The sequence below is a fragment of the Macrobrachium rosenbergii genome, chromosome 47, assembly GCF_040412425.1.
Source record: "Macrobrachium rosenbergii isolate ZJJX-2024 chromosome 47, ASM4041242v1, whole genome shotgun sequence".
NCBI classification, from domain to species: domain Eukaryota; kingdom Metazoa; phylum Arthropoda; class Malacostraca; order Decapoda; family Palaemonidae; genus Macrobrachium; species Macrobrachium rosenbergii.
Genome location: NC_089787.1, coordinates 18,416,342 through 18,433,525, shown reverse-complemented (window position 1 = coordinate 18,433,525; position 17,184 = coordinate 18,416,342). Strand labels below are relative to the sequence as shown.

The 17,184-nt window shown below is 39.0% G+C and overlaps 2 protein-coding genes across 4 annotated transcripts in view; one reads left to right on the top strand and one right to left on the bottom strand.

Moving 5' to 3' along the window:
* LOC136830571 (uncharacterized) overlaps window positions 1-8,349 on the top strand; it is a 51,550-nt gene extending 43,201 nt beyond the window's left edge. For all 3 annotated transcript variants that reach the window (XM_067090092.1, XM_067090090.1, XM_067090091.1), the window contains 6 exons: window positions 227-562; window positions 1,363-1,471; window positions 3,893-4,114; window positions 5,258-5,388; window positions 5,578-5,702; window positions 6,400-8,349. In XM_067090092.1, the coding sequence (XP_066946193.1) occupies window positions 227-562; window positions 1,363-1,471; window positions 3,893-4,114; window positions 5,258-5,388; window positions 5,578-5,702; window positions 6,400-6,483 (1,007 nt within the window). In that variant the 3' untranslated portion in view covers window positions 6,484-8,349. The remainder of the gene's footprint in view (window positions 1-226; window positions 563-1,362; window positions 1,472-3,892; window positions 4,115-5,257; window positions 5,389-5,577; window positions 5,703-6,399) is intronic.
* Window positions 8,350-9,062: 713 nt separating this feature from the next.
* On the bottom strand, window positions 9,063-16,155 carry LOC136830876 (uncharacterized). Its single transcript, XM_067090848.1, has 6 exons — window positions 16,007-16,155; window positions 14,503-14,657; window positions 13,830-13,975; window positions 12,753-12,874; window positions 12,000-12,166; window positions 9,063-11,560 (listed from the first exon to the last, which is right to left on the bottom strand). The coding sequence occupies exons 1-6, from the start codon at window positions 16,153-16,155 to the stop codon at window positions 11,493-11,495; spliced, it is 807 nt and encodes a 268-aa protein (XP_066946949.1). The 3' UTR covers window positions 9,063-11,492.
* Between the last annotated feature and the right edge of the window lie 1,029 nt (window positions 16,156-17,184).

Below are 17,184 nucleotides of genomic sequence, written 5' to 3'. Positions count from 1 at the left end.
GGCTCCTAGAAGTCCTTTTGATGGCTGATCAAGAGCCACTTTATGGCCATTGAATACCAAAGGCGTTTCCTGGACGCCTTAAAATCCTCTTTATGGCCAATTAAGGGTCAATTTAAGGCCACTTTGAGGTATTCTTATGGCCAATAAATGACCCCATACCTTTAAAGACAAAACCCCTTAATACCTGGAAGTCCCTGACTCCTTCTCCCTCGTCCTCACACAACAGAGAACACAGAACACGAGAACCCGACGGCGGATCCCGAAGGAGACGCAGACGAAGCCCACAGCAGCGTCGGCAAAATTGGCTCCGAGGACAAATCCGAAGCTCACGATTCCGACGAAGACACCGAAGACGACCACCGGCAGGAATCACCCCCTCCTCCTCCTCCTCCACCCCCTCCCAGACCAGAGCCCACCACCCACGAGGGGCGCCACCTTCCTCCAGTGACGGCGCACCTGAGCCATCGCCAGGTGCCCATTCATCGGGAGGAGATGATCAGTGATCTCCCACCTGTGGCGTTGGCCAGTAGGTGGAGACCTCCTTCAGAGTTTTATAATCCAAGTAAGGGCCTCTTTGGTACATGTTTTAATTATCTAATATTCACATGTAGGCCTCTCTCTCTCTCTCTCTCTCTCTCTCTCTCTCTCTCTCTCTCTCTCTCTCTCTCTCTCTGTGTAATACTCACATAAGTACCTCTCTCTCTCTCTCTCTCTCTCTCTCTCTCTCTCTCTGTGTTATACTAACATATGCACCTCTCTCTCTCTCTCTCTCTCTGTTATACTAACATATGCACCTCTCTCTCTCTCTCTCTCTCTCTCTCTCTCTCTCTCTCTCTGTATTTCTCACATATGCACTCTCTCTCTCTCTCTCTCTCTCTCTCTCTCTCTCTCTCTCTCTCTCTGTAATATTAATATGTGCACCCCTCTCTCTCTCTCTCTGTAATACTCACATATGCACTCTCTCTCTCTCTCTCTCTCTCTCTCTCTCTCTCTCTCTCTGTAATACTAACATATGCACTCTCTCTCTCTCTCTCTCTCTCTCTCTCTCTCTGTAATACTAACATATGCACCTCTCTCTCTCTCTCTCTCTCTCTCTCTCTCTCTCTCTCTCTCTCATCTGTAATATCACATATGCACTCTCTCTCTCTCTCTCTCTCTCTCTCTCTCCTCACGAAGGTATTTATTGTACATATATATGCATTTAATTATGATTATAACAAGCCAAGCTGGTAACTACAGCTGGAAAAGCAGGATGCTACAAGCCTACTATAAGGGCTCCAATATGGAACCAAGTATGATTAACGAAGTCGTGAAATAAAGGATAAACTTCTTGATAATCATCTTCCTCTCTTATCACTGCAGACTGGGGCATGCCCTCCCTGTACGGAGCCGTGGACGACGGGACCTTCCCCGCCCGGAGGAAGCGTCGCTCAATCCACCACCGTCAGCAGAAACCTGACCCTAGGAAAGTGTAAGTGACCCAGGAGCAAGTTCCTGAGAAGTATTGCACCAACCCTGGTTTTGCCATGCACCTAGGTTAGGTTAGGTTGTGTTAGGTTAAGTTAGGTTGGGTTAGGTTAGGTTAATACCTCCCACAATAATTTGGGTGTGGGAAACATAATAGATTATTTTCAGGAAAATTCTATGGTTAGATTTTAAGATATGGCGTCCCGCTTTCTTATAGGAAGAGTCCTGGTACTCGGTTACATCTCGGAAAGATGTGACACTGGATTACTTTAGTTTTGGAGCTGAGTCAAAGGAATAGAACCAATAGTAGCCAGATTGAGTGAAGAGAGATTGGTCCTGAATAGATATGAAAACGTGTTTTTCAGTGCTACTTTGGCTTGTTATCTACGTGTCACCTGTCAGGTGCCAGTACTAAACCCCATATGGTGTAAATGTAAAGTAAACGGCCATATGAAGATATCGTTTATTAATACAATTTGTCAAGCAAACAGTAAAGAAATGGGTGTAAATAATACTTTGACCTGCAAGGGGCTACTACTAACACGGCGTCCCACGGAGCTTCCGCCATGTTTAGTACTAGCACCTCGGTTTTTCTTTTCTTTGTCTTTGGAGTTGTCAAGTGAAGAGATGTTTAGTAGCCGAATAAAACATAAACATTATAGATAAAATAGTCTGAATGTATTGTGGCTATGACAGAACTTAGGCTCTAAAACTTTGACCGTTTGTTCACCAGATACTCAGAAGGGATAAGACTTAGAAGAGATAATAATTAGAAGGGATAATACTTAGAAGGGGTAAGACTTAGAAGGGATAAGTTACCTGACATCGTCTTTCTGTTGGGAGTGGGTAAAAAGAGACACACACAGACACACACATGCAGAACTTAAATTATACACACATACACATGCAAAAGACATTATGAAAAGTGTCACCCAACCATCAGTGTCCCTGTAAGGGGGTAGTGCTGTCAGTGCACCTCATGAGATGCACTGTAGGCATTACTTAAGGTTCTTCGAAGCGTCCCTTCGGCCCTTAGCTGCAACACCTTTCATTCTATTGACTGTACCTCCATTCATATTCTCTTTCTTCCATCTTGCTATCCACCCTCTTCTAACAATTGTTTCATGATGCAACTGAAAGGTTTTCCTCCTGTTACACCTTTCAAACCCTTTTAATGTAAATTTCCCTTTCAGTGCTGAATGATCTCAAAGGTCCCAGCGTTAGGCCTTTAGCCTTTAATCCTATATTCCATTCCATTCCCACTAACATTGTTGATCAAGTCACGTTTCATCTTGTTTTTCAAAATGGCTCATCTGCCTTTTGAAGAGTATCTTTGATTTTGTCAAAGAGACAGAGAGGAGAGGCTGACGGGGATCTCCCTAAGTGTTTTTAAACTTATATATTTCTTTCCAGCTCAAAAAGGAAATATGTTCGATCGCTGGTTAGGGATGTGAGAGGACTTAGCCTATGCAATTCTGTTTTGGTGGAAAGTTATTCCTAAAGTAAACTGATTGCGATTTTATGCTTTGACATTTGTGGCTTGAAAGTATAGAAATGTCATGAGTAAAGTTCATGACAAAGTATTATATATATATATATATATATATATATTTATACATATATATATATATATATATATATATATATATATATATATATATATATATATATATATATATATATATATATATATATATATATATATATATAATATATTGTTACTTGTATATATATAAATAAATCTGGAAGTGTAATTTTCTTAATCAACTTGAAGGGACAAAGGCTACCTAACATCTAGCAGTTAATAGCTGAAAAGGGGGTGTGGCTCACAGCCTCACACCTTGCACACATGAAAGAAATGGCAGTATTATCTGAGACAATGAAAAGCCAAGAAAGATGAAGTGACAGTATACTTTGATCCCTTAATCCCAGTCCATAGTTAAGTCAGTCGAGGATCACCGAAGAAGGTATCGATTTCCATATTCTGGAAGTGAATGGTATGAAAGATGAATCAAGCTGGTTGACCCTTGAGTTTGCAACGTCCTGAATGTACTTAAGTTCTTCCTAACTCACAGTGGTCCATCCTTCAAGAGGCCCATGCTAGATATGGGAATTGAGATGCCACCTCCATCGGCCTCTTAGGCCAAAATTGAGCATAAGGTTATGAATAAGGAAATAAAGGAATAAAATGACATTTTTGAAGACCCCAGGCATCGGAGCAACTGGTTTTATTCTGCAGTTCTTATGCTTTTAACTGTCTCACTAATAAATGGATTAATTGGTAATTAACAATTTAATTAAGACATAATTAAACTCAATTACTAATAGATGATATACATACACATGTATATATATATAAATATATATACATATATGTATATATATATAAAAGACAGAAATGAAATAAATAATCCTATATTCTCAGCCTCCAGGTTTCCCTCAAGGCCCTGCGGACTGGTCACCGGCACAAGAGGGACCTCCATGACCTCAACAGGATCCGCCGTGACCTGAGAAACATCGACCTCGACAAGCTCCGGAGGGAAGTCGACGTCATGGAACTTCTGGCTATGTTAGGCAAGGTCCCCAAGCATCGCAACCCTGGATTTGCCACTGTGACCTATGCCCCAATGGCTCCTGCACCCCCAAGGTAAGGCAGATATTATGTTCCATAGGTCCTAGAACCACCAAAGATAGGTAATGTTACCAAAGGCTCTGGTACCACTGAGGTAAAATGGATAAAGCTCCCCAAAGGCTCTGGTACCACTTTACAAAGGCCTTTGCACCACTCAGGTAAGAATGATACTGTGCTGAATTGGTGATGGTACCATTGGGGATAGATGTATATCGTGCTCCAAAGGCCCTGGTACCACTGAGGTAAGATAGATACTATGAAAAAGGCCCTGGTATCACTAAGGTAAAATAGATACTGCACCCCAAATGCCCTGACATCACTAAGGTAAGATAAATACTGTGCTGGAAAGGCCCTTGCACCACTCAGGTAAGATAGATACTGTGCTCCAAAGGCCCTGGTACCACTAGCCCTTGCACCTCTCAGGTAAGATAGGTAAGATAGATGCTATGACAAAGGCCCTGGTATCACTAAGGTAAGATAGATAATATGCTCCAAAGGTCTGGCACCACTGAGGTAAGAATGATACTGTGCTCCAAAGGGCCTGGCACCACTGGGGTAAGATAGATGCTATATTATTATAAAAGGTCTTGGCACCACTGAGATAAGATGGATACTGTACTCCAAATGCCCTGGCACCACTAAGGTAAGGTAGATACTATGCTCCAAAGGCTGCTGCCCCACTGAGGTTAGACAGCTCCTGTCCTCCAATGGCCACTGTACCAGCAAGTTAAAACATATATAATTAACACCAATAATAAAATCAACATAAATGATAACAGTACTTATGAAGATATGTTATCATGATTCAAAACATAGTATTAAGATGCAACTGAATGAGTCAAATTGCATAGCATTAAGATAAACCTGAATGAATATGACCACATCATAATGTCCTGTTGGATGTGTCATAATAAAGAGATACAGTTCATTGAGGAAAGCCTGGTATTACTTAGATCTGCTTTGAATGAGTGAAGCCTATGTTGTAAATGTGTGAATGAATCAAAGCTCATACCATTCCCATGTGCTTGAAGGCATCACTCCATTTCACATTGGTTAATATTGGCTCCACTGATATTTGTCTTAGTTCTCAACTGACTGATAAAGCTTTGCACACATCCCCTTTCCTGAGGTTACCACCAATTCCTTATCCTCCAACAGGTTTGCCCCACAGCCCAAACTCTTCCCCGACTATGATGAGGAAGAGGAAGAAGAAGAAGAGGATGATGAGGATGAAGAGGGAATGGGATACCTAAGGCAAAACACTCATCCTCCATTGGCCCCTAGCCGAGGTTAGAAAGATTTTGAGTTACTGAAGGTATAGACTAGTTTTAGGTGGTGGATACATAAATCTTTTCCAGATTAGTGTAAGTAACCCTTCCTGCTGTCTGCAGATTCCATCTAGTGGAGAAGGTTACTGACTAGTTCCTATGTAAGATAGAGTAGGACTTCCTCTTACTAAATCTGTCATCTCTTTTCAGTAATGCTTCCTCATGAGGACCGCATCTGGAGGCGATCTGGGGGTTATGGCCTGTCAGCAATGCCAGGCTTCAAGAGATCAGCCTTCAGGGCAAACACACCTGCTCCCCCCATCAGAGCGCTGAATGTGAGTTCTTACTGTATATATATGTGTGTGTGTGTGTGTGTGTGTGGCTATGTGATTCAGTTCCATAGCAAATTAGAACATTCTGTTAGTTATTCTGTTAAATCCCAGTGTACCTTTGTGCAGTGAATTATTCACCTGGTTGTTCAGTTGACAGTGGTGGGGAGCCAATGTGTTGGGAAGTTTAAAAGATTTGCTTATAACCGAAAGGCTCTGCTCTGTCCTTGACCCACCATAATCTCTTAGCTACCAGGTACTCTTCACACACACACACACACACACACACACATACACGCCTGCATAACATAGAGAAGTCCACAGTTACAATAAACAAAATTTTCTTCTTGATTCAAGTTCTGGAATAGAATGTCCTGATTTATTATTATTTTATTGTTATTTATTATTGGTCACTGGTTAAATTTTCCTGTCCTAAAGTTTATAATGAGAGTGAATTATCTATAAGATTTGTCTTTACTAGTCTCCATAATTAAAGACAATTATTCATTTTAATTTCCCTTTTTCAACCTCTGTCATGAATTATCTGCATGGTTTTTCATCCCCAGCCTCTATAATTAAGGATGATTATTCCTTTCATTTTCCCTTTTCCACCTTCTATAATCAGAGCAGTTATTAATTTGATTTTCTGCCTTTCATCCTCTATATTCTGATGTAAACACTGATTCCAATTTCCCTTTTCCAGCCTGGTGATGTGTACTCTCTCGCGGCCATGCTGGGAGCAGAGCTCGACCCAATCACTCATCGTCTACGCAGAGCAGCTATGTAAAGTGAAGAGCTGTAGAAACCCACGACTGAAAATGGGAGCATTTACTTGAGACGAATGGCATCAGCAGTGAGAAGACCAATGAGACTATTTTATTCCCTGTATTATGTTTTAACCAAGGCTAACTACCTAGGGCAGTGTTAGATGGAGTACGCTTTCTGGGATCTTTTGGCACTGTGTACATAATCTTGTGTCAAGTTGCCAACGCTTCCGGCCAAATTGATGTCACAGTTGCTGGTGTATGTATGTGGAACATTACTAAAATGTGTGTGACTTAAATTTTTACCAATATAAGAAAAATTGTTAGCTGCTTAGAGCAAAATTTGCCAGCAAGATGCCAGAAGTTGCCAGAAACGTGCTTTTGTGACACTTCCTCAGAGTAGTCTAATTTGTCAAATTGGCTTGTAATGACAGTGGGGTTGGTTTAAGCTTTGCTCAAAAATGGGAACAAATCGCAATGCAAATAGTTCTAAATTCCACTCTAAAATAACTTTGGCTCGGGATTAGGCAGATGAAAGTGCATGGAAATCTATACGCCTTGAAACTCAACCTTAGACACTGTACATTGTCTGACCAAGAGGAAACTATTGTACATAATTGATGCCGTATGGTCACTAAGCAGGCATTCAACTGATAGTATTCCATAGCTGCCAAACCACAGCATAATGTCGATTCTCGTGCAAGATATGTGAAAACTAGGCAAGAGATTTGTTTGATTTTTAGTTAAACAATTAACTACTGGGAATCACGGTATGAAGGAATCTTGTTGTGAAGCAATAGGCACTCAACATCACTAGATGCCAGATGGTAGATGATTTCTGCTGTGTCTTTGTAGGCGTACGATAATGCGTATTTTCTGTTTGCTTTCTTTATGGCCTGTAGGACTACCTTTCATAGAATGACCAAATTTCAGCATCAGTTACACATGTTGGGTAGGCGCTCTGTTGCTGATAAAGTAGGAAACTCTACAAAATTTAGTTGGACATGGCAGTAATCAGCATTTTTACCCAGACACTGCAGTATTATGTGACGAAGCATCCCCTAAAACAAGCGATAACTTACAGGTACTTTGATAATGTCAAACACACAATGTCGTTTCAACAGTCGAGGACCCTCATCCTGTAGATTACTCACCTGAGCTACCGGGCATCACTGACTCACATTTTCCATCAATTGACTCAGAGTAATTGAAAAACTAAACATAATTGACGATAGGATTGTACTGTGATTTTCATTGCAATGTTAAAATTGTAATAAATCAGTTACATAATTAAAACTTGACACTTCAGTTAACAAATTCTGATACTAAAAAGAATCAAGGTTGACCTCACTCCCCTAAAATGAGGTACCCTGAAACTCTTAACACCCAGTCCCCCTGCTAACCCCAAGGGGTTCACCACCCCCAAGGTTAAGAAAACTCTTCTTCCGAGAAGCGTGATTGGCTGAAAAGTACAAGCCAAGGAACACGGTTGACAATGACACATTAACTCGATTCATTTGCTGTTGAAATATTCCCATTAACCTAATAACTATATCATGAACCAGCAATAATCATTAGCTGACATTAATTGACTCAGGATTGATTCCTTTGGGAAAATTGCAATGAGCATACATATGCACGTATGACATTGCATACATGCGTGCCAGGTATCTAAGCATATGTATATGTATACATAATGTCTATGTTACACACAATATATTTTCAGATAATGTCACTTTTAACTTGATATTGCATAATGAATTAAGGCCGATATGTAACGATTACCTATGAAATTTATTCCATAAAAGTATTATTCGATAAGAATAATTATTACCATGTTAAATGTAGAACTCGTGAAAAAAAAATAGAAATAAATACAATTAGATTTTTTCAGTTTATTAATGGAACCTAAAGTAATGATGTGTGATTATTGCAGAGAATTCCTTGACGTTCTGGCGGTCTTATTGTGGCCCATTGCCCCTGCTGAGGCAGCTGACTCCAAACTGGCAAGACTTTGATGCACTAACGTCTTTAGAGTCAGAAGGTAAAGACTCTGTAGATCTTCAGGGATGGGGTTGCTAGCCCCTGGCCCTTTCTTTAGACCCTAGCAGAGGCTGGATGGACTGTGGGAAAGATGGCAGGACAGGACAGGACAGGCCCTAGACCTAGCAAGCTCGAGCCGAGGGCTGAATCACTTGGTAAAAGTAACCACATTGGCTGATGGCAGCTTCAAAAGATGGTTGGTTGCCATATATATATATATATATATATATATATATATATATATATATATATATATATATATATATATATATATATATACATACATACATACATACATACATATATGTATATATATATATATATATATATATATATATATATATATGTATATATACATACATATATGTATATATATACTGTATATATATATATATATATATATATATATATATATATATATATATATATATATATATATATATATATATATATATTAGGCGTTACCATTCAAATTGGCACCCACCATTATGAGATGAGGCTACTAGCCCCTCGCCCTACCTAAGTGCATTCTAAAATTCAGGTGCCAAAAGCATCTGCCCTCAATTGACGATCACCCATCCAAACAGTGACCAGAATCATTGATGCTTTATTTCACTAATTAGACTACCAGAACAAAATCGTGAGGGTGGGAAAAAGAACACGGTTTTTGTTTTCGAATTCATTTATTTAAAAAATTTCGCTCATCATACATTTGGCATACAAAAATTGATGATGAAAGTTGACATATATCACTGGCAGAGTTTCACTGAGACTATTTATTCTACCGAAGAATTACCATTAAAACTATTCTATCACAGGAGATTCTATTCTTCGCTCTACCGCGAATTTCATCTGCTCACTAAGAAGAAGAAGAAGTTAGTTCTGTGTGTAGGTGTGTGCTTATTCAGTCAATAGTTTAGGCTCAGTTCACATTCACCAAAGGTGATAAACATAACAATGAGTTTTGCAATAAGACTGATAACAATAAACGGGATCTTTCCTAGATACTGACCCCCAAGTTGTCCAATCTTAGGTAATGACCCCCAAGAAATATCAGTCCTAGATAACAACCCCCGAGTCTTATTGGGGGTCACTATCTAGGAAAGATCCATGGGAATCTTTCCTAGACAGTGACTCCCAAGTAGTCTAGTCTTAGATAATGACCTCAAGAAGTATCAGTCCTAGATAATGACCCCTGAGCCTTATTGGGGGTCACTATCTAAGAAAGATCCATGGGGATCTTTCCTAGACAGTGACCCCCAATTAGTCCAGTCTTAGATAATGACCCCCAAGAAATATCAGTCCTAGATAACGACCCCCAAGTAGTCCAGTCTTAGATAATGACCCCAAGAAATATCAGTCCTAGATAACGACCCCCGAGTCTTGTTGGGGGTCACTATCTAGGAAAGATCCAATAAACATTGCTTTCCAGAATTTGACTCTGGTTGTAGGATCAAAATGACCAGACAAGGCTAAAAGAAATGAGAAAAAGACTGTGAAATTACAGACACAAAAAAATCTGCCTGACATTACACAAAAATCAAGACATAAGGATGATGTCATGATTGATACACAACTTCACAGTACCTCCTGAAGAACCAAAACAAACTTGGAACTTGCTTTGAGTCTTCTTTGTGGAATGATGAAGACTCTTGGACGATGGTAGGTATAACAGAAGAAATTGAGGCTTTGTGAAAGAAAAATGAGAATGAAATGAGTTGCCTACAGTGGCAAGAAAAGAGCAGAAAGAATGAGAAGTAGCGAACAAGAAAAAGAAATATATACCAAAAAATACCTTCAACCGTGAGTCTACCTTTTGAAAAAGTGTCAACATAACCACGATTCCATATGTTCAGATGAAACCAGCCTCGTGCCAGAACGAACACTTACCCAGAGAGAGTGGTAAGGTGCTAAAGGGAATGAGGAGCCCGGTGTGGACTTATAGACTCCGCCCACACCCAACATACCAGATTACCAAATTGCCAATCCATTGTGAAATAATGCCCTGGACGACCAGACTAACTATTGAGGTGAGGTTTTGTTGAACGATCTCCACATTAGAGTTACAGAGAACCAGTAAACCCCTATTCTAAGAATACTAACCAGTTTGCCATCGGCTCTCCTTAGCCAGTGATCGCGTGAACAGATTTCCCAGTGTTTTCAACACTTCATAGCTAAATTGCACATAGAGCAGCCAAAGTCCATGTCTGTGCGATAAACTTTCTGGCTTCTTGTAGTATTTAGTGGTTAAATTTTACACTAGGTTGCCACGCCAGCCACTAAATTATTCATATACGACGTACAGGCGTGCTCTATATTCGGAGTATGAATACATTACCAAGGAACGTAATACAAAACATGACCAATTACAATATAACATTATTTCCTTCTAAGCTGAGCTGAGAGCCCCACACTATTGGCTTCAAGCAAAGGATACCAGTGACTTCTTGATTTCCGTAGTGGGACTATGGGAATATACCCTCCTGAACTGGCTCCTTGGGGAGCTATAGGTGCCCCTGGGGCTCCTGGCAGGATATCACTGGGTATCAGGGCACCGGGATCATCGCCAGCTACAACAGGGTCACCTCCTAGGACTGAGGTAGGAGTCTCTTGGTCTTCCCTCCCGGATTCCTCTCCAACCTCGCTCTCAGGAGGAAGGTCTTCAGCAATAACCTTAAGGTCATTGTTTGGCACGTCATTCGTGGAGTCATCGCCAGAAGTCTCTGGAGCTCCTTGAGTCTCTGGAGCATCTGGAGCCACTGGAGCATCTGGAACATCTTGAGTCTCCGTGGTATCTGGAGCCGCTGGAGCATCTGGAACATCTTGAGTCTCTGGGGTGTCCTGAGTTTCTGGAATATCTTGAGTCTCTGGGGTGTCCTGAGTTTCTGGAGTCTGTGGAGGCTCTGGATTTCCTGGAGCAAGAGGGTCCTGTGCAACCTCTGTGACAGCCTCTTCCTCCTCTTCGACGTTGGTCTCGGATTCTTCTCCTTCAGCAGAAGGTGCTGAAGTAGTCGTAGTGACGAGAGAGGAGGTCTTCCGTGAAGGCCCAACAATAACCTGGTGAAGAAACAGAGATTTTAAAAGGCATATAGTTATTTGAGGAGAGGAAAAGAGTGTACTCAGAGTACATAATCAATGTTGTCAGTTAGTGGTAAGGATCTATAAAGGAGTCTGCACAATGTGATGCCTGTTATCATTGTCATTGTTTAGTAAAGGTATACTGCATAACAAATAAATCATGAAACTCTTCTTCAGTTTGGTTATATTTCATGTCAAAGTCAAGTTCAGCCTGTTGGTTTTGAGGGTCATGTTCTACTTCTATTTGGTAGCATTTAGGGTAAAATTTTACCTTGGCTTGGTGGTATATAAAACAATATCTGAAGCCAGTTTGGTAGCTTATCATATGAAGCTTTATTTCTCCATTTTAGTACTTCAGTTAGTACTCCAGTAACACCGAAAACAACAATAATAATAAAAATTCAAGAACTAAACTTACTTGTTACTTCAATTTGGACTCCCCTGGGAAAACCCCCACTATTATCTGCTCCAGTCCTTATTCCAGCCTTGAAGATTAACTGGATGGTCCGAGGTACCTCAGACTCCAGTGTCCACAGATCGGTGCCAGACACGGAGTACTGTCCTGACACAACAGCTCCGCAGTACCTGTAAATGAATATTTATGAAGCAGATAAATATGAGGAGACACATAGTCTTTCAGAAAGAGGTCAGTCAATAGAATGGAAGCCTTGTGTCATTTTCTAGCCCAGGTTCGAGGCATTTGGGTTGGCTACAAAGGAATATATAGACCTGCTTCTTTAAGTAAAGAAGACTGTAAGAGACAGGGGGAAAGTAAGCAGTATTTAAGTTCCAAAACCTTGCAGAAGATGAAGTAGAGCCACTGAACCAGTACCAACAGGGTGTCGTGAGATTGGCTGATAGAAGGAAGAACTCTCCCCATGAGTTAAACGGAGTGGTGACCAAAAGGCTACCTGTAGAACAGAGAGAGAGAGAGAGAGAGAGAGAGGGATTCAGTCTCTATCCAGGAGGAGGACAGATAATCAAGTTCACAAAAAGAGATTAATAAATTCATGAGTATTTATATATGTAAAGTATACTTGTGCATATTTTATTATGTTTGATACAATATTCTGGCACCAAACCTTCCAAAGAAATGGGAAAATTGTGGAACAAATTCTCAGTATTTATGTATGCATGTGTATATTGTAGGTGCACACATGGTGGGGCTTACCTGGATTCAGAACCTCCAGAATATATAACTTTCAGATAGTCATCGGTGCAAGAGGGTGTCTCTCTGATGTATCCTTCTTTCACAGTGAAGAGTGTCATTCCCATCATACAGTCCTTCTTAACCTACGAAATAGTAATAATAATAATAATAATAATAATAATAATAATAATAATAATAATAATAATAATAATAATAATAATAATAATAATAATAATAATAATTTCAGGTGGATTCACCTTGGCCATTATTACTCTTTTCCACTCTTAAAGTTATCAAACATCTCGATTTTTGCAGGTAGAACTGTCTTAACCCTGGTGCTATAGGATTCATACCAGGTCTTTTGATAACACGCTTCCATCACATTGTTTTGCTTTCCACTGAAGTGATATGTAAGTTTTTTTTATATACATATTGAGGGAGCAGAGCGAAGTAACATAGGTGGCAGTTATGGTACCATTATATCTCAAACTCTGAGGTATTTTCTTTGAAGTTATCGAAGCTGTCTTTATTTCTTAAGCTTATCCAATTCAAGATGAAAATCTGGAGACCAAAATGGTATTAACATGGGCAATTGGGAGTTATAGTTAAAAAAAGTCAAAACTGGAGTTGAACTCTGAGCTGATCTGTGTTTCTTCTTACTCTTAGGGCGCTGCTCAATTTGAACTGTTTTTCAATCCTACCCTAACCCAGCTAAGGGCTGGCATGACCTACCTAGGCTACCTTGACTGATAAGGGTGGTTCAAGCCTCAGACTCCTATATTTCACTCGAAATGCTTGTTGAACTTAACCTAACCCAGCTTAGGCTGGCATGACCTACCTAGGCTTCCTTGACTGACATGGGTGGTTCAAGCCTCAGACTCCTATATTTCACTCAAAATGCTTGTCGTACCTAACCTAATCCAATTAAGGGCTGGCATGACCTGCTTAATCTTACCTAGGTTACCATGGCCAATGGAGAGAGTGCGTGCCACAGACTCTAGTGTTTGGCATCACTGACTCATAAAGTAGGTGAGAGTTACAGTTCAGTTTTGCCATGAAAACAAAGCTACAAATGATAACAATAATAATTTTTCTTACGTTCAGGTTCCATTCACATTCGAAGTCCTCTGGATATTCCCCATCATCCCAGCCAGGGGTTTCGATGATGTCATAGAAGACACGGCCGTCAGGAATTGTCAGGTTGTTAGGGTCTATACCAATGTCCAAATCACCTCCACAGATGACTATTAAAAGAAAAATAATACATATCATGTTACATTGTTTATTTAAATTTTTATTAACAGATGAATTAAGAAGTTACAATGGTATGTGAAGCCAGTTAGTGTGATATGGTATTTTAAGAAATTAAGACAATGTCATTATGGACTGTATGTACCAGCAAGCCTGATCTAACAGTAACAAATAGTGCAACATTTTTGCTATTTGCATTTTATGTCTAAACATATATAATGAAAGGTTGTAATAGTTGAGGGTGAAAGTGAAAGTTTACTTGATACATAAATGTTCCTGTTTTATGAAAGGTAATGTGTAACCACATCCATTCTCCTGTGCAATACGCACAGCCAATGAGAAACAGACTCGACATTTAGAATTTCCAATATCAATTCCATGGACAAGCACTGTCATCAGTGGCCCCTGTAATAACAAGTAGAATAAAGGCACCTCAGCCCTTGCTTTGGGACAGGACGCAACATTCCTAGGGCTGGGATTTGCCATCTCGACCATAATTTATACTACGCAATTTTCTTACTGGGTGCTGGAGTCGTAACAGGAGGTTCAGTTTCCTCTTCCACTGGCTCTTCCACTTCGGGTTCTGTTGCCTCTGTGACAGGTTCCTCCACCTCAGCCGGAGCTTCCGTCGGAGGGTCGACGTCGTCAATGACCTGTCTCGACAGTTCTTCGTCCCTGATGTGTGAAATTCCTGGTTTTAAAAGCTATATTAAGATTTTTTTCACCTGCAAATGAAGTGTCTTGATTTTTCTAGTTCATTCTTTTGTAGCTTTGTAACACATTACTTTTTTTATTCTTTAATTATTTAAAGTAGTATACCCTGATTGTAGAGTTCAGAGTTTCTGGATTTTGTAGGTTCTCCTGTATATATATATATATATATATATATATATATATATATATATATATATATATATATATATATATATATATATATATATATATATATATATATATATAACTAGAGGTTATACCTTATGAGACCTAGAAAGCTAATAGCCCTTGGTACCTTATTGCCTGAGGGGTAAAGCAAATTTCCCTTTCTTCTCACGTATTGTAACGTGCATAAAAATGGGGTACATTGCCCATACCCTGATTATTTTCATAGAATCCGGAGAAGAAGAGCGAGTGTTGTTGAAATCTGAACTTTAAAAGCAGCTGTGCCTTGAAATCCAGACTACAAAAGCAACTCTGCTGAAATCTGGGCTCTATAAACAATTGCCTCATGAAATCTGGACTATAAAAACAACTCTGCTTTGAAATCTGGACTATAAGAATTACTCCTTGAAATCCGGACTGTAAGAAACAATTGCCCTTAAAATCCAGACTTTACAAACAATCGTCCCTAGAAATCTGGACTAGAAAACAATTGCCCTTAAAATCTAGACTATAAAAACAATCGTCCCTTGAAATCTTGGACTATAAAAACAATTGCCCTTAAAATCCAGATTATAAAAACAATTGCCCCTTGAAATCCGGCCTATAAGAATAATTTTTTCTTGAAATCTGAACTATAAAAACATCTGCCTTTTGAAATCCTGACTTTTAAAACAATTGTTCCTTAAAATCCTGACTATAAAAACAATTGCCCTTTGAAACCCGGAGTATAAAAATAATTTTTTCTTGAAATCTGGATTACAAAACAGTTACCTCTTGAAATCCTGACTTTCAAAACAATTGTTCCTTGAAATCCAGACTATAAAATCAATTGTCCCTTGAATTCATGTGTATTAAATCAATTGCCCCTTGAATTCATGTGTATTAAAACAATTGCCCCTTGAACTCATGTGTATGAAAACAATTGCCCCTTGAACTCATGTGTATAAAATCAATTGCCCCTTGAACTCAGGACTATAAAAGCAGTTGTCCTTTGAAATCCGGACGACAGAAAGAATTTCCCTCGGAAACCCACACTATAAAAACACTTGCTCATTCAAATCCGGATTATAGAAAGCAATTGCCCGCTGCAATCCGGACTACCGAGTGCAAGTTTCCTTCAGAAGGACAGCGTGACGTCATCCTACCTGAAACCTTCAGCACTCCTGATGATCCGGTTGGTCCGCAGGTGCAAATTGCTGAGGGAGCCCAGTGAAGCTGGAGGGTCCAGGATGGCCCACAGCTGATTTGGGGACGGGGCTGTTCTCGGGTGCTTTCGGTCCCTGTTCAGCATCATCTTATGGAGATAGATGATGTATTATTATTAGTAGTAGTAGTGTAGTAGTTATGGTAGTAGATAGATTTTATTGTTATTATTACTATTAAAAATTATTATTACTTTTATTATTATTATTATTATTATAATTATTAAAATGATTATTATTATTATTATTATTATTATTATTATTATTATTATTTTATTATTGTTATTATTATTATTATTATTATAATAAAAAATTATTATTATTATTATTATTATTATTATTATTATTATTATTATTATTATTATTATTATTATTAACCTATGCATATGGAACAAGCTCACCAAAGGGTCCACTGACTTGAAATTCAAGCTTCCAGAGAATACAAAGAGAAGAGATCCCACTTAATTAAAAAGAAATAAATTAATAAATTATTAAATAGATAAAAATGTATTAAAATGAACATGAGTCAGGAATTTTAAAAGGCTTTTTATATAAAAAAATTCTTTTATTAATTTTCCAAAACTTGAAAAAGGTAGCTTTCATCTCGAATCAAAGTTGAGAACTAAATCTTGGAACGCTGTTTTTGACATGAATTTATAATAGCCAAGATTTTGTACTTAAAGGAACAATTAAGACATGAAATAAGTTGTAAAGAAATAATAATGGATTATAGAATTTCTTAACAATTTTTCTTAAAGAACTAACAACTTGATAAAATAAAAATCAACATTAATAACATAAATCTTATCGAACAGTGGGAAGTATTTCTGAGACTCTCTATATTTGAATCTGAAGGTAACAGTCAATCTAAAGTCTCTAGGTAGCCCAGGGACGAATTTTAAGAAACGGAAGTCATCAGGAATTCGTTGGGGGAGAGAAACTCACCTGGATAGCCTCCGAGAGCCTGAACTGCCATCACCTGTGATATCACCACAAGCAGCGACCCAGCAATCCATTTTTCCGCTCTCATCTTTTGGTTTGTTCACCCGGAGCAAATCCTGAAGACGTAACGCTTTCTAGGTCTTATCTGCCAATTCTGTCCTTCGGAGCAATCCGATTTC